Source organism: Bolinopsis microptera, chromosome 8 (genome assembly GCF_026151205.1).
Source record: "Bolinopsis microptera isolate Bmic1 chromosome 8, MBARI_Bmic_1.0, whole genome shotgun sequence".
In the NCBI taxonomy this organism is placed as follows: Eukaryota; Metazoa; Ctenophora; class Tentaculata; order Lobata; family Bolinopsidae; genus Bolinopsis; species Bolinopsis microptera.
Genome location: NC_087079.1, coordinates 6,850,387 through 6,874,011, shown reverse-complemented (window position 1 = coordinate 6,874,011; position 23,625 = coordinate 6,850,387). Strand labels below are relative to the sequence as shown.

The following is a 23,625-nucleotide window of genomic DNA, read 5'->3' as shown; positions in this document are numbered from 1 at the left end:
TATTTGCTTGGTATTGTAAGTGACGTGCAGCCCATGTCTTTTCTTATGTTTCTCTAGACTGTTAGGGCTTCTGTCCGGATGGTTGTGGGGCCCGTTGAAACTTAGAAGAAGACTTCTGTTCTTGTCTGTGGTAATGGTGGCAGGACAATTTCCATTCCTCGCGTGGTATTGGTTACATCTGTAACTGATGTTGTTTTTCAGCTCCGATCGTTGCTGAAACAGGTTGTCTTCGTGAACAACCATGGGCTTACCACGGGATGTGGTTAAAACTTCAAGAAGGTTCGTGCAAGGGACTGGGGAAAGGATGTCGTCAAGGTTTATATAAGCTTCGAGGGGTAGAGGTTCGATGCTAGGTAGGGATAGAGGAATAGGATTGAGAAGGTCGTAGTATTCCATTGCTATCGTTGTGAATTGCAGATGGTCGAATGATGATGTCTCCTGTCGTCTGTTGAAAGTTATATAGTATTGATAACGAGATTCGTCATACAGTACGTATGACATTGCAACATTTGAGATCATGTCAAAGTTATGGTAGCTCTCGTAACTCGTTGTTATGGACCCCCATCAGCCTGTATCACATCATATGATGAGATCACATCCTCATGGGACATGAGCCGATCAAATAGAATAGTCAAAGAATATGTGAACTCTAACTAAGCACTGTAAATACATTATTTTTTGCCGCGAATTCGCCGCGATTTTTCGATTTGTTGCCGCGAATATGCCGCGATTTTCGGAATTCCCGCCGCGAAATAGCCGCGAATTAGCCTAGTTTGGCTTGTCGCGGTGCCGCGATTTTTGGCCAAAATTACCGCGAAATCCTTTTGTCCCTGTTTCAGGGTGTGACATGAGATAATGTTTCCCCATGGCTGTCTTGTTATTTTTATTCCTTACAGATTTTAGGTGTTCCCAGCATCTGTTGCGTTTGAACCTGCCTGTTTCACCACAGTACTTTGCATTGCAGATATTGCATGTCAGTTTGTACGCTATGTTCTTCTGCATACATAGATCATCACAATCATAGCACTTTGAAGCACTCTGTTTGTTACATGGTGTAGGGTGTAGTGCTGATCTAGTGAGTATTTCTCCCAGTTTCTTGTCCGGATAAAATGATACTTTGGTTTTGTCCAATAGATCATTTTGACGTAGAATCTGATATACTTTCCGTTTGTGGTATTCATTAACATATGGGAGGCTTAGGTACTGTGTGATTCTCAGTCGTGTCTGGTTAGGTGGTTTATCTTTGTTTATTTCCCTCGTCAACCTCTCTATAACACTGGGTGTAAAATCGTTGGAGAGTAACATGTCTTTGATTTTATTTACACCACGTTGTTTGACGATTTTACACCCAGTGTTATAGAGAGGTTGACGAGGGAAATAAACAAAGATAAACCACCTAACCAGACACGACTGAGAATCACACAGTACCTAAGCCTCCCATATGTTAATGAATACCACAAACGGAAAGTATATCAGATTCTACGTCAAAATGATCTATTGGACAAAACCAAAGTATCATTTTATCCGGACAAGAAACTGGGAGAAATACTCACTAGATCAGCACTACACCCTACACCATGTAACAAACAGAGTGCTTCAAAGTGCTATGATTGTGATGATCTATGTATGCAGAAGAACATAGCGTACAAACTGACATGCAATATCTGCAATGCAAAGTACTGTGGTGAAACAGGCAGGTTCAAACGCAACAGATGCTGGGAACACCTAAAATCTGTAAGGAATAAAAATAACAAGACAGCCATGGGGAAACATTATCTCATGTCACACCCTGAAATAAAAGAAATTCCTATCGAACCATTTAAATTTGAAGTCCTCAAAGTATGTAAGGATTATGCAGACCGAATGATCTGGCAATCACTGTATATCAAGCAGTTACTTCCTAAAATAAACACTCAGCTCTCACCTGAAGCAGACTCGTGGCAAAAGACCACATGGGCTATTATGTAAATGTCATCAAAATATATGTACGTGGCACCCTTTCAGTTTCCCCGAAAATGTTAGGGAGTAGGAAGCTATTTTCGTTGCTGTTCTGTGTACGTTGGTCTAGCTCTCAAATATTGGACAGTTCTAGATTCTTTGGCCTAACATCTATCTTTTGCTTTAAAAAATTTTCTACCGCTTAGAATCTTCCCATTTATTTTTAATGTTTCTCAGAGTTTTATGTATTAATTTGGATATTTACCAGGTCACTATGTAACAAAGTTTTTGTTCCGCCTTGAAGAAGCCATGGGGGCGAAACGTCGGCAATAACGTGTGTTATTTGTATTCAATTCAGAGGAGATTAGCCAATTTCAATTTAAAATCATTTGCTGAAATTAAAAAAAGTCAAACATATTCGGATTTTTGATGGTTTTGAATACCTTCTAGCGTTCATATTAATGTCCGTTCATAATTATGTCCGTTCATTTAATGTCCGTCCAAATAAGGTGGGGGGGGGTCCAACCCGATCATTTCCGATCATTCCGATCCCGATTTTGGCCTCATCAACCCTCATATCGGAAAAATCGGGAAAATTTAAATCTTCCCTCTGAGGTTTCTAGGCGATATAGGTAGCTATTTCTGTACTTAAATATGACAAGAAATCGATTGGTGGTGGTCCCAGAACCCCAAAATGGTATCTTGTTCCAAACAAGAATCGTTTCGTCCGAAAAAAACAACACACTGTCGTATCAACTCTTGTTTGACAGAAACATCCACCCCGGTCCACAATTGAAAGAGGTACGGTTGGTAATAACAATCGTAACAAATAGCGAACGCTTTAGTAACTTTTGATTTAAATTGTCTCCACAATTTGTAACAGGCTATCTGCAGAAATGGGTAGCACGGTTAATGACCATGGTCCTTTCTCAAACTTCCAATCCTCAGTTAGATACAAAGAATAGTCTACACAATTTTTGATAACATTAAAAGGGATGAAAATCACTTTATTTATCAAAATCTTTATTTATCATGTAACAACTTTTCCATAGTACTGGAGAGTAAAACTCTGTTAAACAAAAATATTCTCGAGCACATTTTGAGTCAGTAACAGTAACATGTCAATATGTTACAGACTCAAATGCGTTTAAAAACATTTTAGTAACAATAAATTGTGTTAACTGATGAGGAGGAGGAGGAGGACTGAGGAGAAGGAGGACTGAGGAGGACAGAGGAGGAAGACTGAGGAGGACCAGGACGAGGACTAGGAGGATGAGGACGAGGACTAAGGACGAGGACTAGGAGGATGAGGACGAGGACTAAGGACGATGAGGATGAGGACGAGGACTAAGGACGAGGAGGAGGACGACTGAGGAGGAGGACTGATTAGGAGGAGGACTGATTAGGAGGAGAAGGAAGAGAAGAAGGAGGAGGAGGATGAGGATGAGAACTGAGGAGGAGGAGGAGAAGGAGGAAGACTGAGGAGAAAGAGGAGGACCGAGGAGGACTGAGGAGGAGGAGGACTGAAGAGGAGAGGGAGGACTGAAGAAGAGGAGCAGGATTGTTGTGGAGGAAGACGAGAAGAAAGAGAAGGAGGAGGACGAGAGCGAGGACGAGGAGGAAGACTGAGGAGGAGGACTGTTAAAAAGGAGAAGAACGAGGACTGAGGAGGAGGACTGAGGATGAGGAGGAGGAAAAGGAGGACTGGGGGAGGACTAAGGACGAGGAGGACTGAGGAGGAGGACTGAGGATGAGGAGGAGGACTGAGGATGAGGAGGAGGAGAAGGAGGACTGGGGAGGACTGAGGAAGAGGAGAACTTGGGGAGAAGGATGAGGAGGAGGAGACTGACGAGGACGAAGAGGACTGAGGAGGAAGACTGAGGAGGATGAGGACGTGGACTAAGGACGAGGACTAGGAGGATGAGGACAAGGGCTAATGAATAGGAGGAGGACGACTGAGGAGGAGGACTGATTAGGAGGAGAAGGAAGAGGAGAAGGAGGAGGAGGATGAGGACTGAGGAGGAGGAGGATAAGGAGGAGAATGAGGAGGAGGATGAGGAGGACTGAGGAGGAGGAGGATAAGGAGGAGAATGAGGAGGAGGAGGAGGATGACTCAGGAGGAGGACTCAGGAGGTGGAGGAGGACGAGGAGGAGGACTCAGGAGGAAGACTGAAGAGGAGGAGGAGGACTGATGAGGAGGAGGAGGACTAAGAGGACGCGAGGACTAAGGACGAAGAGGACTGAGGAGGAGGACGAGAGCGAGGACGAGGAGGAGGACTGAGAGGAGGACTGATCAGAAGGAGAAGGAGGAGGAGGAGGACTGAGGAGGAGGACTGAGGATGAGGAGAAGGAGAAGGAGGACTGGGGCCGGGGAGGACTGAGGAAGAGGAGGACTTGGGAAGGACTGAGGAGGAGGAGGACTTGGGTAGGACTGGGGAGGAGGAGGAGGAGGAGGAGGATGAGGAGGAGGAGAAGGAGGACTGGGGGAGGACTGATGAGGAGGAGGACTGGGGGAGGAGGAGGACTTAGGAGTAGGGGGAGAAGGAGGAAAAGGAGGAGAAGGAGGAGAAGGAGGAGAAGGAGGAGGAGGACTGGGGACTGAGGAGGAGGAGGACTGAGGAGGAAGAAGATGAGAAAGAGGACTGAAGAGGATGAGGAGGAGGAGAAGGAGGACTGGGGGAGGACTGAGAAAGAGGAGGACTTGGGGAGAAGGATGAGGAGGAGGAGACTGATGAGGAGTAGGAGGACTGAGGAGGAAGACTGAGGAGGATGAGGACGAGGACTAAGGACGAGGACTAGGAGGATAAGGACAAGGGCTAATCTAGAGGAGGAAGATGACTGAGGAGGAGGACTGATTAGGAGGATAAGGAAGAGGAGAAGGAGGAGGAGGACTGATGAGGAGGAGGATAAGGAGGAGAATTAGGAGGAGGATGAGGAGGACTGAGGATAAGGAGGAGAATGAGGAGGAGGAGGATGACTCAGGAGGAGGACTCAGGAGGTGGAGGAGGATGAGGAGGAGGACTTAGGAGGAGGACTGAAGAGGATCAGGAGGAGGAGGACTGATGAGGAGGAGGAGGAGGACTCCAGAGGAGGAGGACTCAGGAGGAGGAGAGGAGGAGGAGGAGGAGGACTGAGGACGGGGCGGAGGAGGAGGACTAAGAGGACGCGAGGACTAAGGACGAGGAGGACTGAGGAGGAGGAAGAAAGCGAAGAAGGAGGAGGACTGAAGAGGAGGACTGAGGATGAGGAGAAGGAGAAGGAGGACTGGGGGAGGACTGAGGAAGAGGAGGACTTGGGGAGGACTGAGGAGGAGGAGGAGGAGAAGGAGGACTGGGAAGGACTGAGGAAGAGGAGGACTTGGGGAGGAGGAGGACTGGGGTAGGACTGAGGAGGATGATGAGGATCAGGAGGAGGACTGAGGATGAGGAGGAGGAGGAGGACTGGGGAGGACTAATGAGGAGGAGGACTGGGGGAGGACTGAGGAGGAGGAGGACTTAGGAGTAGGAGGAGAAGGAGGAAAAGGAGGAAAAGGAGGAGAAGGAGGAGAAGGAGGAGGACTGAGGAGGAGGAGGAGGATGAGGACTAAGAAGGAGGATGAGGAGGAGGCTGAGGAGGAGGAGGACTGATGAGAAGAAGAAGGAGGAGGACTGAGGAGGAAGACTGAGGAGGAGAAGGAGGAGGACTTAGGAGTAGGAGAAGGAGAAGGAGGACTGAGGAGGACTGAGGAGGAGGAGGACTGACGATGAGGAGAAGGACTGAGGAGGAGGAGAAGGACTGACGAGGAGGACTGACGAGGAGGATGAGGACTAAGGAGGAGGATGAGGAGGAGGAGGCTGAGGAGGAGGAGGACTGATGAGAAGGAGAAGGAGGCGGAGGACTGAGGAGGAATACTGAGGAGAAGAAGGAGGAGGATTTAGGAGTAGGAGAAGGAGGAGGAGGACTGAGGAGGAGGAGACTGAGGAGGAGGAGGAGGACTGTTGAGGAGGATGATGAAGATGAGGACTGATGAGGACTGAGGAGGAATACTGAGGAGGACGAGGACGAGGACTAAGGACGAGGAGGAGGAGGAGGAATGATTAGGAGGAGAAGAAAGAGGAGAAGGAGGAGGAGGAGGATCAGGAGGAGGAGAAGGAGGAGGATGAGGAGGAGGACTGGGGGAGGACTAAGGAGGAGGATAAGGAGGACGAGGACTAAGGACGAGGATGAGGACGAGGACGATCATGAGGAGGACAGAGGATGAGGACTGATGAGGAGGAGAAGGAGGAGGAGGATGAGGAGGAGGAGAAGGAGAAGGAGGACTGGGGGAGGACTGAGGAGGAAGAGGAGGATGACTGAGGAGGAGGATCAGGATCAGGAGGAGGACTCAGGAGGTGGAGGAGGATGAGGAGGAGGACTCAGGAGGAGGAGGACGACTATGAGGAGGACTGAGGAGGACGGATGGGGAGGAGAAGGAGGATCAGGAGGAGGATGAGGAGGAGAAATGAGGATGAGGAGGAGGAGAACTGAGAAGGAGAAGGAGAAGGAGGAGGACTGGGAGTAGGACTGAGGAGGAGAAGGGGATAGAGGAGGAGGGTGAGGAGGACTGAGGAGAAGGAGGAGGACGAGGACGAGGAGTCAGGAAGAGGACTGAAGAGGACTGAGGAGGAGAAGGACTCAGGAGGAGGAAGACTTAAGAGGAGGAGGAGGAGGACATCTAAATGTTTTGTCTGTTTTTGTCCGTTTTTGTCCGCCCTACTTTTTGTCCGTTTTGAAAATACAGGGTACCGAACGGACACAAAACATGATCCCCCAGCCAAGCATGTGTTACGATACAAATGTACTTGACTATACATTTAAGGTGCAGTGTACTAGTGATTTTATGGTATGTTTAAAGACCAGACCACAAAATATAACCCGGTACCTAGTGTTGTACTAATACATAATAACAAGCAACAGGGATAAAATTAATGAGCAGAAACAATCGATCTCACGTCAAGAGGCCAAAGCACTAGGGTCTGGGAGTACATGACAACTCCAACTAGTAGTGAGCATACTAGCCCCTGCAGTGGAAAAACACATAAAACATACTATTGGAATGTCCAATTGGTTTGTTTTCTCATAACAATATAGCATTATATGTAGGGGTTCTGGTTGAATTATTTCACTTCTGAGAGGTTTTAGAATTTAGAGATCGATTCTGTAAATTTCTCAATTTTCCGATTTTTCCGATTTTTCCGATTCCGATTTTGGCCTCATCAACCCTCATATCGGACATCGGGTTGGACCCCCCCCCCCCAATAAGGTCCGATAAGGTATTTTACTTTCTATGCATCGGTAAAGGAAAATCTGGGTGGGAGAAGTTGCTGTAGTCCATTAAAGCGAAATCCGCTTTGTAAATGTGGTACAACCCATTAATGACCTGGTGATCCTGTTGAGATAGCCACTCCCTCGCCAGAACAGCTGAGGACTGCAATCTAGGATCACTAACAGAGTCATATGCAACAGACAGCTGCAGAGTAGTGTTTATCTTACACTGCTGTATCTGCCACTTTGTGTTCCTCCGATCTTTGCTTTAAGTTGAAACTCACTCCGCGGACGCTGCCAGTGCCCAAACTCGTGAAGACCTGAGTCAAACTTCTCAGCCTCACACGCACTTTTCCGAGGATAGATTTCTTAACAAACTCTCCGAAGCTGTTCACCGAAATCATGTAGATAAACACATTGGACATGCCATTCAGGAAGGTAATGAAGAAGGCAAACCTGGCAAAGACCACAAAGAAGAACCTGCGGGTTTCAACATCTATGATTGGGTAGAGATTAATGATAATGCTCTGGTTTACAGCAACGGGTCCGAAAGAGAGAACGTACGCTACTCCCACGTAGAGTGACGTCAGGGCTCCTTACAGGTTTACAGTTCCTATCTTCACCCGAACAAAGACCAGCAGAGCTATGGTGGTGGCGAAGACGATGAAGTTGGGGATAACCATTATGGAGGTGATGAGCAGCGGGCGAGCCCACTTCCAGACTGGGGCTCTAAAGACGTAGTGGCATCTGTACAACCTGTAGTCAAACGTCACACTGTCCTTGTCAACGTAGAGTTGGACCGCAGGAATTATACAAGCGATGAACCACATAGCAGCGGCTATGTAATTACCCGTTATTTTCTTCCTGTTAATGGACCGCAAAGGGAAGGCAATACACATCAGCTTGCTTATATGCATGGCACAGATGAGAAGCTCCGCCGCTATGAATATTGGTGCCTTGAGTAAGTTCTGAATGGAGCACAAATAGTCCCCAAAGATCCATCCGTCAGAGATCAGAGACACCAGAATTGGAAAAATTGTGTTCAGTCCCATGAGGATATCACTGATGGCTATGTTTTTTATCAAGGCCACACTCACCCTATCCAGTTTTATTGCTTTGTACCGGACGGTTGCCAGCAAGATGATGATATTCCCGACCAGGTTTACAAGGAGGGCTAACGAAGACCAGGTGATGAGGACGTATCTTTCAGTCGTGGTCTTGAAGGCGTATAGAGTGTGGTTGGAGATAGGAACTTTGATGACCATCCTTCTTGTCGAGCTGCGATTATGATGAAATCTTTGAAATTACTAGTATGCGATTATCCATCGTATTTATAGTAAATAGTTCTCGTATTAAGTGCCTGGTATCTTATTTCAGATAAAGACTTTTCATATGACGTCGTTTTTCTGACTGAAAATAATTGGGTGAAATAAACAAATAAGTGGATATTTATCAGAAGTATAAAGTAATCAAGTTGGCTAAGAAGTAAGAATGACGATCACACTAAATATAATCAAAGCTGGACAAAGTTCTTGTCATTCTAATATAAAAATCGTGCTTTCAGAAATTGTCCAACTATTGGCTGTGTCAATCATTTACAATCACATGGTACACGTTACGGCTTACCATGGAAAATAAATTTTCTAGAACATGAATCTTGAATTACTCATATCATTATTAACGTAACTGAAGACTAGCATGATGGAGTGACAGAGAGATGTACAGCGAAAATTACCTAAAATTACCTAATAATGCCTAATGGAACTATAAGCTCTTAAAGAACTAAATATCATATCAGATCTGAATAATTATATTTTTTATAATCGGGCGAGAGAAACAAGTTGAAGTGTAAATTACTGAGTTTATGGCTCCAGGTTCTACAAACTTTAACGTAGTTTTTAAGTGCTTATACTTTACGTTAATGCCGTCAGTGGGATTACCTTAAAACGGGATAATAAATATATCAATAGTGCCTCCCAGCCAGGGGAAGCAGAAACTTCACAGCATTTACTCTGTGAATGTGTACAGCTGATGACTATCAGAATGAGGATATTTGGTAAACCTCTACTCACAATGGAGGAAATTATCAACAGCAAAATCAACCACATCATCAAACAGTCAAAAAGATTAGAAAAGGAAGACCTCTTCGGGTAACCTTCTAGAATTTAACATCAGTAAATATCTAAGCACGTGCAAAGATTTTCGAGCAATATTTTGATCGGTTTTGTGGTAATTACGTTGTGTTCAGTGCGAGCTACCTTTTAATCGGCTGTATCTTCGGTTGTGACGGATATTTGTTGATGCTATAAAAACTGACTACTAAAGAATACTATAACTATTAGCTTCCTCCCTGTGACCACGGGCTTTCTAGTCTATGTATAAAATAAAAGTATTGAGATTAAATTTGAATAAAATGTAAACTCATTTATGGCGGGGGTTTGAACTTTGAGCGTATCCTCCTGACATATGCGTACGTAGAAGGGGTTCTTGCTCGGGTAGATAGTTGGATGGTCTAACTACATTGAATGACACCGCCGAAAAGTTGGGGTTCGTCCCTTATATACGTTGATAAGGAAGGTGTTCCAAGTGATCCAGGAGGGCGTTCCTGTACATCATCAACATCTCAACCTGTGTGCTTTATATACTTCAAAAATCAATTTGATGGTAAATAATAATTTATGATCTTGATTGTTGTAGATTTTTAATTTGTTTTGAGCTTGAGCTTAATTATTTTCATTCGTAAATCGCAATCTGCTCAAAAATTACAAGATCGGGGCGATCAGGATGGAATGTTTCCACTTCAATTCTGATTGTAATTTGAAAACAGAGTGAAAATTTCTCAACGTGTTTGTACAGTAATAGATTTACCAACTTTATCTTTTTGCCTGTATGATGATTTTTATTTTCTCCACAGAACACTTAACTATCGGCTCTTAATAATGGGTTATTTGATTTTAAACGCTGAGTAATTTTTCATCACAATCAGATGCGTCTCATATAAAAATCAACTCTAAACAATACATCTGTTAAATCTTAAAAAGCCACTTTTCCAAAAACATGATAAAGGTAAAATGGATGGAAAAAGGGGGAAACTTAAAACATACAAAAATAAAAAGTTTTGTTTTACATTGAAGTTTTAGACACCCTGTCGAAATTTATTAGGTCGGACATTGAGTGGGTACTGGAGGGCGTAATCATGCCTGCTCACGTAATGCCCTTAACGCCCAAAATCTTGTAATGTCCGTCCTTCTTGTGTTCCCCGAAATTAAATTCCGATAAGGAAATAACACAATTAAACAGTTTTACTGTATTAAATATAAGTTTCTAGACATACCCTAACAGATTTTATTTTGTCGGACATTACATGGGCATTAAAACTTTAAAAGTCTCAGCACCCATAATTATGATGCAATAATCAGTGCATTAGATTTTGATTATAACTATTCTATCAAACTGAAATACGAGTAATTATAATGATCATCATGTACTAATCTTGCATGAAATAGTTTGCCTTCATCACCTTTAAGTTTTATGATAGTTTACAAATATCTCACCGTACCTTGGATCAGTAGACAGTAACCACTTGATCAGTAACCACTAGGATATTTGGTAAACCTCTTCTCACAATGGAGGAAATTATCAACAGCAAAATCAACCACATCATAAAATTTGTGGAACAGTCAAAAAGATTAGAAAAGAAAGACCTCTTCGGGTAACCTTCTAGAATTTAACCTCAGTAAAGATCTAAAATCGATCCATAGATACAGGATACAGCTCATAGTGTTTAACTAAGTGTTTTTCTCTTGTTAAATCAAAGAAACATGCTCCAGCAACGTCCTCGTGACGTAGAATTTCTAGTATCACCATTAGGGTGTTAACCATGGAGACCACGATAACACCATTAGGGCGCCTCCACTCCGTCAAATCGTAGTTCATAGATCTTTGGATTTCGTCTTGCATAGGTTACCGGCTGAATAGTAGTAGGTAGTCAAGGTCTCCATGGTTACCACTTTATAATATTCTATATCCAGCTGTCTGAGCGTGTTCCTACCGTTGTCCCAAAGAGCAATATCTGCAGCTGCAATTCCTTTCTTAGCCAACATGTTTTTCCAGTGGTTGCAAAGTTTTTGCCCTGCAAAGTTTGGTGATTTCGAGTCGTTGATAAAGTACACGTTTGGATCCGATAGATCTAGATAAATGGTCCTGGGTACCTGTCCTCCGATAACACTCCTATCGTAGCAGCGCTCATCAAAAGTACGCCCTTTTTTAGTGTGTACAGTGCTTAGTCTCAGAAAGTCCTTGGTAACAGTTTTTTCTTTCATTTGGAAACGGAATGAAGCCATGGCCACCATGTTGTCGGATTCGTCAAAAAACCTTGTCATCAGGTTGAAGTTTAAGTCCTGTATTTCTTGTCTTTGCGTCTTAGGCATAATATCGAATTTGACGGCCATGGTCTCAGGGTCGAACTTGAATTTATCGGACGTTCCCGCTATGACAGATACCGATTCTTTCGGCCTCGGAAGTGAAAAGTAGGACTGTGCAAACCACAAGCACTAGGAACTTCATTCTAAGAATGTAAATTTAAAATTTTAATTGCAAAAAGCAATAAGATCACAAGGTCAAGATAAAGAAATACAGTAAAACCCCGATTTACTTTACACTTTTAAAGAAAGGTAAACAGTGATTTGTGAATTCTAGTTGGATCACATGTTTTCTCTCAGTGCTGGTCCGCAATGAGGGGTTTATGTCGACAAGCACTCAAGGGAACTACCAAAGTAGAACATAAAGGTATTTTTCAAAACTTTTGGGAAGGGTAAAAGGTACGGGGTTTTACTGTATATCGTCAACGAAATAGTGTAATAATTTGATTTTAGCATCATCAACAGATTTGTACTAGATCAACTGTAGACACTCAAAAGCATTAACAAAATTTTAAATAAATATTCAAAGCTTTTCGATAAAAATTGATCAGCGGCAACCACAGCAACTCAAACAACTCCCTTCTGAAAAAGGGCAGAGCATATGGTGCATGATGCACCGGCCAGGGTGCATCTTTTTACGCCTGGAATAACCTCTGGAATAATCTCTGGAGTTATTAAAATCTACAGATGTCAGGTTAACGGAGCTGGTAAGTAGTGATAATATTAAAAATTTAACAAATTAATTCGTTTTTAAGTTGTGTAAATTAAGAAGGTGACAGACGAGGATATTAGTCCCTGAAAGTCGCGAGGGTTTTAATTAGGAGCGAATTTTCTAGAAGAAGATAACATGATACTAGCCTGGGGAATCTTAGTAATTCAGTGAGTTAATCGAGGTTCATTAATATAATAGAAGTATCTAGAAACATATTTATTAAGTTATACTAACTTGTATTTTAGTATTTTTAGTGGTTTAATTTGTTTACAATTTTCAACAGCTTACACAAAGATCTAACGCAAACAGCTTGTTTTTAACATTTTGCAATATTTTGACACTCGAGAAAGTTTATGAACAATAATAATTAACATTTATTTATAGTTATTATTAGAAAATTGAAGTTCCATTTCGATAGTGTTAAATTTATCGTTTTATTTTATAGAGGTCTAATTAAAATAAGTTTACGGATATTGGATATGCAAGGTAATATAACATGCTACAGTCTGAATGTGTTCTTTCCTCTCATCAAATAAAGGAATAAAGTAAACTCCAGCAACACACTCATGAGATATAATATATTGTAAAAGTGTTGCGACACGATCAGGGCGCCTCAATTGCCTCAAATACTAGATTACCAGCTCCGCCTGGCATTGGTGTAGACGTAGTTCCAAGGGGTAAAAAAGTAGAGGGAGCAGTCTCCGTACTTATCACCCTGTACTTTATATCAAGGTGTTGAAGAGTGTTCCTACCGTTATCCCAAAGAGCAACATCTGCGGACACAATTCCTTCTTTTGCCAACATGTCCCTCCAGTGGTTGCACAATTTATTCCCAGCAATGTTTGCTGATTTTGAGTTGTTGATGAGGAACACATTTGGATCCGTTAAATCTAGAAAAATGTTTTCAGGGACTTGTCCTCCGATGATTTTTCCTCCAAAACAACGTTCAAAGGTTTTCCCTTTTTTGGTACTCAGTGTAAGGGAATCCTTGGTAACGTCTTCTCCTTTCATCTGGAAGCGGAACGAAGTCGTAGCCAGCAATTTGTTGGATTTGTCAAAAAACCTAGTCAAAAGGTTGAAATCCAAGTTTGCCAGCGCCTTCTTGGCTACTATTTCGAACTCAACAGCCATGGACTCTGGGTTGAATTTGAACGAATCGGACTTTCCCGCTTTGATCATGGGTATCCATACGTTGGCCTCAGAAGTGAGAATAGAATTGAGCAGACCGCAAGTATAACGAACTTCATCCTAGTAAGAATACTGAATAATTTATATCAATTCAACATTTTCTTAAAATCGTTTTGCAACGAGAATGTACATGACAGCGATGCATATTATTATCAACAAACAAGTGTAAAATTGAAATTAAAAAGCAGAACCAGTTTGTACGAGATCAACGGTAGGTACTCAAAAGTATTATAAATATTACAGTTCTAACGATGGAAGTACGTCGGTGAAAACTTATCAGCGGAAACTGCAGTCACTAAACAGTCACTAAAGCACTGAAACAAACAGTATCCTGAAGCAGGACACCGCGTATTGCATCCGGTGACTGTGAGTGTGGGGAGAAGGTATTTCCTCATTACCGTACGTGTTTTTAGAAGGAGATCAAACGATAATAACCTGAGTTAACTAGGTCAGCAGGATATAATAATCAAGTTTTCTTTGACAAGGAAATAGAATTACAGCAAAGCTTTAGTATAATGAGCTTCTTGGGGAGACGAAATACATGGTAAACTAATAAAGATTCTAGAAACTTCTAGAAAATTCCCGGTATAGAGTTTTATAGAATCCCATTTTATCACGTTTTGTGTCTTATTGTGTCTTATAATTGTTAGTTGTACTTTAATCACAACCCGAAGATATGTGAGATCTGATATTGTATTACATATTTCATTGTACCAACACGGTCTTCAGTGCTAATGTACAAGTTTTAAGTAGTTTTGAATTTTGGTCCAGTATTTTGGTTTTAGCGGTTAATTTATTCGAACATCTAACGGAAAAAATAGCCATTATTTCGACACTGATCGTGAGAGTTATAGAACAAATCGACAAGTCACTATCATTATTAATTGAACCGCCATTTCAATTGATTTAACTTTATCTTTAGTAATGGTCTAAGATTAGATCGTAAATACGCTAAGTTATACCCGAGCTTAACAGTCCAAAGTGTTCTTTTTTGCACAAGCAACGTCCTAGCCTCGTGAGGTAAAATTTGTACAATTTTGAAGTTTAATTATATAGTTATATTAATACTTATTATTGATAATTGTATTAGTACTGATTGTACGAGTTGCAGTTGTGTGTCTTATGATACTTGGGACGATATAGGAAACAAATGAATAATCAAGTTATGAAAATATAAAAAGGCGTGAAAATTATTCTGTATTCACCAATTATTTTTTAGAGCGATTTTCACTCAATGAAACAGTCATATTTTAATCACAAAAATAATGAGTTTTGAGTTTCTGCTTTGCCAATTGTTTATTGTTTTTTAATGCAATGATATTTTATTCTACACGGTAGAATAAAATTTCCAGATACACAGACGGACCCACCAATAATAACCACAAATAGTATTAGTGCACTCGCTAATCACTAATAGTAATAGTGCACTCGCTGACACGCAGAGAGGCAGTCATTGTAACGAAGTCAAACATCGTACTTCATCGGTTCGTCAACATCATAATATCTCATCTTGTTTTTTCTCAATCTTCTGTACAAATTGCTTTCGGATAAAGAGTTTTTCAGGCAATCAAGGAGTTTTACCGTCGTTGAGATAATTCTCAACAGGACATCCAGTGAAGAAATGATCTTGAGGACATCCAGCACCAAGCACAAAGAATTTTCTCAGACAGACATCATCCGGACATCCCGTGAGTTTTTCTCTTGAATTGGAGCCGAGGAGGTGGCATTTCTTCTTCCTGGCCAGTGACAGAGAGCAGATCTGTTCGGAGGTAGGTTGAGTTTGTCCACACGAGAGTTCTCGGCAGGCTCGAGCAAGAGCTCCATCACAAGCATTTTCAAATTCAGCACACTGAGGGGCGGCTTCTTCGCATTCCGAGATTACCGGAGAAATGGAGCAGTCCTGATTTCTGCTGTTTTGATTTCCGATCTGCCAGTTTAATCGTCTACCTCGGCTGTTCTCAAAACAGAGCCCCATCTCATTTCCAGTTCGCTCGAACAGTTCCACGTGAGCCAGCATGTATCCGTCATAGTGGACAACGAACGGGAAACCTCCAGGTCTACAGTCCACAGTCAGATGGAGATTTGTGAGAGACATCACACATCCCGTATCCGCGATCGTCTTTTCCTCGCCTCTGTATACTTCAACTTTTCTCCTCCATAATTTATCATCCACCCCCGGACTATCTCGAAAGCTTTAGATCCCACGTAGACTGCCATAGCCCTGCACGACTTCTTGCCATCGAACTTGTCGTATGCTCCGTAGATAAACCATGAGGGAGAGCCAAAACTAGCGGCTAGCACGTGGTAGCACTTGAGGTCGTAGTGTTCAGATTTCTTGTCAAACGTGTCGATGACTCCATTAGGATAGACACTGCAGATGTCACCGGAGCTAGCTACAGGTGCCTCTGTTGCTTCAAGTAGTTCCAAGTTTTGGATGCCCTCGCTCGTAGCATAGTAGGTGATCGGTTCGTACGTTGTTGTGGCTGTCTCCACGTTTATTATTCTGAACTGGATGTCAAGCTGTTCAACTGTGTTCCCGCCCTTATCCGAAAAAACAAGTTCTGCGGAGACAATGTTCTTCTTGGCTATCAGGTTTCTCCAAGGGCTGCAACCTTTGTTTCCAGCAAAGTTGGGAGATCTTGCCTTGTTGATAACGTACACCGCCGGATCCATCAGGTCTTGGAAAATGTTCCCAGGGACCTGCCCTCTGAGGACACGTCTATCGTAGCAGTACTTCAGTACGTTCCCGTTCCTTGCGCCAATCCTAAGTAGGTTCTTTATAACCTTCTTCCCCTTCATCTGGTATAGGAATGAGGTCACACCCACTAGCCTGTTGTTTTCGTCGAACACCCTTGCGGCCACATTAAAGTCCAAGTCCTCCAGTGTTGCTTTTGGCACGATCCCGAACTCGAAGACCATGGACTCGGGGTCGAACTTGAATTTATCGGTGTCCCCTACTTTCAGAGGTTTCCATATTCCAGCCTCGGAGGTGACGTAGAGGGCTAAAAGCACCACTGGCAGTAGGTACTTCATCCTAGGGTAATGAGTTTATTTATTTTATAAAAGTAAGGAACTATAAACTACTATTAAATTATGGAAAGATGCAAAAAAACCGAAGACTACATCAACAGTTATCATTTGAAAATAGATCAGCAAACAAAAATGACTAAACATTGTCATCAGAGAAAAGCAAAGGTATACTAAGCAGACCGTCGAAAATTAACACCTGACGTCCGTACATATATTGATTAGGAGGCAGTAAAACAGCGGGCTTCGATGTACAATATCGTATAATATATTCGGGAAAATCTTGTACCAACAACTTTAAGATAAGGTAACCGCTGTGATCTCTGAATTACGCCAACTAAACGTTCGACAACTGAGTCTGACGTGCATTTTCACGCGCCAGGAACCAACGCATATAATATTTTATATTCGTATTATAAAGCACTCGTGATACTGTTATATTTATATATTATTATATTATATCTGTTTAAACTAATCATCAACCATGGGTATTCAACTTAATAATACGGCTGCAGGGAACTTACTATGCCAAGATAGAGCTCAGAATGATATTCAAAATAACTGAAAGTTATGTAAATAATATTTTTGTATAAATAATATGACAACACATAGGATATCACCGAATAAAAGGAGACATTTACAAAGCCGGCGGAAAAGAACAGAATATCGAGGGAGTGAAGGGACCCAAAGGAATGTAATACAGATAGAGTTAATGTTATCTTATCCCTATATCTTATACACGTAAGGAAAGTATGACACCAATAAGTATGACACCAATAATCAAATATAATTTGTGGGGGTTCTAAGGCGGCCCGGGGTTGGCATATAAACCGTTTTAAAAGTAGGCGGATACCCTCAAAGTGATTCGTTAATGACAGGCACGTATTAGCACCGAAACCTAAGATTATCTGCGTCAATACGTCACATATAAAGTCATATAATGCCGCGTAGAGATAGAACCTAGAATTGAGAAAATAAATGCCAGTGGAATCATAGTAGAAGAGAATTAAAAATAGCGCGGCTTTAATTGAACTCTATCAACGGTCAGTGCTGGAACATTAGAAATTTCCCAATTCTACTAGAATAGAGAAATTAGGTTAATCTGCGATGAAAGTACCTACTTAGTTAACAGCTAGGAACTGAACCTAAAACTTTGGGTCATATTATACTGAGTGCCTTAATCTTATTTAACGTTCATCCATACTTTCAAGTGCCCGTAATTATAAAAGAAGGCCAAAGGACGGAGTTGAAATATTCTGGTGAAATTTAAACCGGGAGTGGAATGAAAATTGGTGTTGAAATCGTTACACCAATTTATGAATTATGCCAGTATACCAGTAAATGAGTAACACCAAACGGTAACTGAGTAACACCAAACAGGGAGTGTTATTCTATATCTGAATCATTATCACAAGAAGTCAGAACCGAACTGTTTACTGACGGAAGACAGAGTAATCAATATTTTAAAACTTAGCACGGTTAATGTTATTGAATGATTATAAAAAGGGTTTTACAGGTGGTGCACAATATAAATTATCAGAAATATACGACTGAAGTTGTCTACCGAGAATAAAGATTTACCGGCATTACATTACATCGTTATTGACAAAGAAATAACGCGGATTTTAATTTACCGACTGGATCCTAAGAAAGAGACGTAAATAAAAAATATGTTTAATAAAAGCAAAAACTTCAATGGATGGTTACCGAAATGGGTGCCACAGGTCTAGCATGAAATATTTATCTATTACTTGCACTTGTGTCGTTCTGTTATTAAAAAAAATTATTAAAACTAAAAATATGTTTATGTATGCACTTACATTAAAATAGGTAGTTAAAGAAGTTGCGAGAAGTGGCTGATGAAAAATGTTCCCCCAAAATACCTACTCAAAAAATATCAATCGATGCCAAATTTTCGAGTACATTGTTTACTCTGGAGTTGGGCCAACACGGAACTTAAAGAGAGACGAAGGGCAATATTGAAACAACACTTCATTCTGGCGAAAGTCTAAACCGGTAGTAGAATGAAACAGATACATCAAATGAAATAGGCCTGCGATTAGAAACTTCTAGAGTTCTAGTAAGAATAATAAAATATGCCAGTATACTGTTTTACAGTTTTACAAAAATAGATCTATAATATTACAATGAAGATAATGTCAGATCTGAGATCAGCGGTACTAAAACAAAATTTAAAAACCTAAAAGAAATCCGTTTCCAGTTTATGTGTTCTAATAGAAACAATACCGGTTATTGAGGAGGGTGCAAATCGATCAAGCCAATAGCTTCCATAAAACATAATATATAATATATATATATTATGCGAATGGCAGGAACAATGAAAACCGGGAGCGTAATTCTGCATCAGAAGTATTACCGGCAAGGCCCAAGAGTGAGGAATGAGGAGTGAGGTGTTAGTGGTTACTAGCTGTTACTGGCTGTTACTGGCTGGACATGAGAGTTATTTGAATAATAAGTGTTTTAAAAGTTGGCGTGGTAAACCCCACTGTATGCCAGCCGGCAGGGTATGCTGAGTTGCTGGTGTCAAATAAAAGATCATCACAATCCGGCAGAAGTTGTAGCCAGGTAGGATTAGCGGAGGATATAAGCGGAGGATTAGACTGCATATCAGTATTATATCGATGAGAACGCAGCAAAGAAACAGGACGGTTTATAATTTATGAACTGAATCCTGAGAAAGGGTCGTAAATTTAAAACATTACAATACTTAATGTATTGTTATATATAATTAATTCAATAGGTTCCGAGCGACTGTAAAACGCGGGGCATTATAAATTTAGCTTGGCAGTATACTAGTATATATATAATGAACCAACACCATTTTATTTTTAACACTCTAAAGTGTTAAACACGGCCCACACGGAGTCTACTAAAATACTATAAAATATTCACACTTAACAATGTTAAACGCTAACAAGGAACACTGGAAGTACGGGATGAACAAATGAAATGTTATTAGTCAACGTCAGCAAGATCACGGGTAATTATAAACATCACGACTCACGACTTCACAGGACGGAAGAGACAGGTATCAACACGAAATACTGAGAGCCAGCCTTAATGATCGGTTTAAGACGCATATTTAAAGTTAAAGTCGGCCAAATCTCCACAAAGGCGACACTGAAGAGGCGGCCATCACTAAACGATTATCTTGACAAGTTGTTTTTTTGAGTGGGAAAACAAATGGCCTGCTTGATTGCTTGAAGAAGATACACTTTAGGATAGTGAGATCAGAGTGAAAATGTGAGAACAGTGTGCGGTCTTAGTCTTTCTAGAGTAAAAAAGCTGCGGCAATAGGTAGGTCAAGCTGCTTAACAAGAGGTTCACAAATTACAAATAATAACCGATTTATGAATTGTCATTCAAATTTGGAAAGACTGCTGGCGCCGATAAACACATTTATATGATAGTTATGGTATAAGATTAGCAACCAAAACGACTTGTTATTCAAGATTATACGAAAAGCCACCGACGAAGCGAAAGGGCGAGGGAAATGAGAAACTAAAGTTCAAAGAATTGTCAACACTGAAAGTGCAACGGCAAAATGAGTTATATTTAACATACCACTTTTTGAGGCTTCAAAACGACCAGAGGAATGCTCATTTCACCACGTACGGCTTTAAAAAACGCTGAGGTAGGAACACGCACGGTAGTGTTAAATCATCTTTCTGGAATATTCATCCTGTCTGGTATGTGGTCGGGAGGTGAAGATAGATATATTTGCACCTCAAACTTCAAAGACATATGATGAAATCTAAAATTTACACCAAGTGAAAATGTGGCTCACATTTTAACAGTACACGCCCGCGAGGGCGGTGTTATTAGGGTTAAATAATTACCCTAATTTAGGGGAAATTATCCAATTTTCCTGAACCTTTTTTGAGTATTAACAACTGTAAAATGTGTAAATAAAGTCAAACCTCTCGATACCCGGGCTCTTCTTTTCTCCCAAACTTTAAATTAATTAGCTAGTTTTGTTTTGGAAGAAACGTGATTTGTCATAGGTTATTTCGCATTTGATGGTGATCTGAGTACAGATTCCATCGCAATCTGACGCAATTTGAGAGGCTTTGGACTGAGAAAAGACAGACTCTAATTATGTTTATTCCGTCTAGCTTTAATCTAATTTCACCACCAATCTTCGAACAATGACCAGTGATTGTCTATTATCTCATTCTTCAGTCTTCAGTCTAGTTTCATGGTCAGCTGCAGCTGTTGTTACTTACCAAATCATAATACACGAGTACCTTATCAGCAGCAAGCTAGCCACTTCACTGAACTCCCTAATTAAAAACGAGTGATCTGTTGATGAAAATCAGTTCACAGTTTACTTTTTCAGTTTTTCCACGCTCCGTTTTTAAACTCCGTTTCTAAACTCACTTATAAGTTCAATGAATAATAATTAATGATAAAATTAATATAAGAAATTAAATTACTTAGCACTTCTAAGCTAACAGTCGGACTAGCAATAAATTGTACGTGACTCATAAGTAATAGGTAGACGGTATCATAAATACCTCCAATATTTGGTCATATATAGTAGCGTTGAAGGTACCAAATAGTTTAATAATTATCTTGGTATTTTGCGTCACGTCTCAGACTTTCAGGTATGAATATTTTCCTATTAGACTGACTATACTCTCTTGTAAGACTACTGACGTGCGTAGCCACATAAATGCTCCCCATCCTATTTTACTATGTGTTAAAACTAGATATTTTACTAAGTATTTTACTTTGATACACATTAAAAAATTGTATACGTTTCTAAAGAAATTATATTGGTAGGATCTAAGTAACAACTTACAATGTTGACCCAAGCCAGTACCCCAACATTGTTACTGGCTTATTTTCACGGAGGCTGTGAATCTGTGGACATATTGACAAGGAAGCCATCTCGGGGGGAAGGGAAGCCTAGATGTTCACCTCGTACAGCCCATTCTCAATGTCACATACTTGCAAAGGTTCGGAGACCTCAAATAACTAGCTCTCTCCGATGAGAGGTCTGGCAGATACCCGTGCCCAGACTGCGTCGCCTCCCCCCTGCGCACGCCCATGTTTCCAGTGACCCTCCACGCGTGACCCAGGGTTTGGTATGCACAGTAGCAACTGAACACTATAATATACACACAATACTATTATCTTCTATTACTAATATTATCTTAGAGAATTTTAAACTTATTATTATTAACATTGTAAATGTAACCGCTTAACTCCAGCCGAACATTATAATATTAGTTTACGATTATTTGCATTTGAGATTCTGCGATTAAATTTATTTTGTTGATTGTAATGTTATGATATTGCATAATTTATTGTAAATGTAATATATGTTTCAGAAAATTATGTAATGTAACGTGATGGAGGTTCTTTAAGCGGGAAATTCCAGTCCAAACCCTGGAAACATGACATAAAGGATTTGTTTTACTTGTTGCATGAAAAGCACTAATACACACAATACTATTATAAATTATAGTATCAAATAACTTTAAAGTTTAAACCTATTATTATTAACGTTATAAATTTAACATTTTATTTTCTGCGCTTTTCAAACTCACTGTACCGTGATGAATTATTGATATAAAAATAAAATTTGTTTTGTTATTTTGCCGGTACTAGCAAGTACAAATATTTTACCGTATTATAGAGACATCATATTGGAATGTGGTGGTGAGTGACCACGTTCTAAAATTGGAGGTACTTGCTAATTATAGCGGGTACTTATTTACTAAAGCATTATATTTATATAGTCCGATATAAATACAATCCAATATTCGTAAGACAGATTCTTTTTGTTGACAGAACATTAATTACACTAATCTCAATAAGTACATAACTAATAGGGTCAGTAATCATAATTTAGTTACTGATTACTAATACGCTAGTAATAATTTGACAAGCTGAACTCTTTTACAATACAGTTAGTAGTCCAGCAGACTAATTGATGTTCACTGATACTTACGGAGACAGACAAATATGTAAATATTACTAATCGGCACTTACCAAACCTAATCAATACTAACTTTAACTTACCAAGACAGACTAATTAATACTAACATTGACTTACTAAAACAGACTAATTAATACCAACATTGACTTACTAAAACAGACTAATTAATACCAACATTGACTTACTAAAACAGACTAATTAATACCAACATTGACTTACTAAAACATACTAATTAATACCAACATTGACTTACTAAAACAGACTAATTAATACCAACATTGACTTACTAAAACAGACTAATTAATACCAACATTGATTTACTAAAACAGACTAATTAATACCAACATTGACTTACTAAAACAGACTAATTAATACCAACATTGACTTACTAAAACAGACTAATTAATACCAACATTGACTTACTAAAACAGACTAATTAATACCAACATTGACTTACTAAAACAGACTAATTAATACTAACATTGACTTACTAAAACAGACTAATTAATACCAACATTGACTTACCGACGCTCCAAGGACGGTGAAGACCACGCAGGAGTCTTTAGAGAATATGGGTTTGGAAGCCGCTCCATTCTGTATAGCTTCTAGTGCCTCCATGTTAATCTAGAGAGATAACGGAGTGGTTTAATTTTTGAGAACATCTTTACAAGTAGAGGTTTTAGAAACGAATAACAATATTAAAGAATTTAAAGAAATGCTTGTGTCATGCTGATAAATTCTTACAGTATAAACTGCAGGTAAGATAAGCAAAATTAACAATACTGCAAAGGGATATAAAAGTCAAAACGACACAAATTACCCTTCACTCACAACTTTATGGTTTCAGTAAACTTATAACAGGGAGAACACGTACGACAAATTGGTTTGTTTAAATCCCTTGGCGGAGGGTGGCAATGCATAATTAAATAATAAATAAATTCTAGTATTTACACGCTTCAAAATTAAAGGCATACCCAAGAAACACGGACTAACGAAAGATATCAATACCTATATTGAAATAGAAAATAGAAGCAAAATATGTGATTGCACAGATTGCTGTGAAAAAAAGCCAAAAGGTGGGAATAAAA

At 40.3% G+C, this 23,625-nt stretch overlaps 1 protein-coding gene across 2 annotated transcripts in view; it reads right to left on the bottom strand.

Annotated features, from left to right (window-relative positions):
- LOC134820243 (glucose-6-phosphate 1-dehydrogenase-like) overlaps positions 1 to 23,157 on the bottom strand; it is a 50,997-nt gene extending 27,840 nt beyond the window's left edge. For both annotated transcript variants that reach the window (XM_063830469.1, XM_063830468.1), the window contains exon 1: positions 23,063 to 23,157. In XM_063830469.1, the coding sequence (XP_063686539.1) occupies positions 23,063 to 23,155 (93 nt within the window). In that variant the 5' untranslated portion in view covers positions 23,156 to 23,157. The remainder of the gene's footprint in view (positions 1 to 23,062) is intronic.
- Between the last annotated feature and the right edge of the window lie 468 nt (positions 23,158 to 23,625).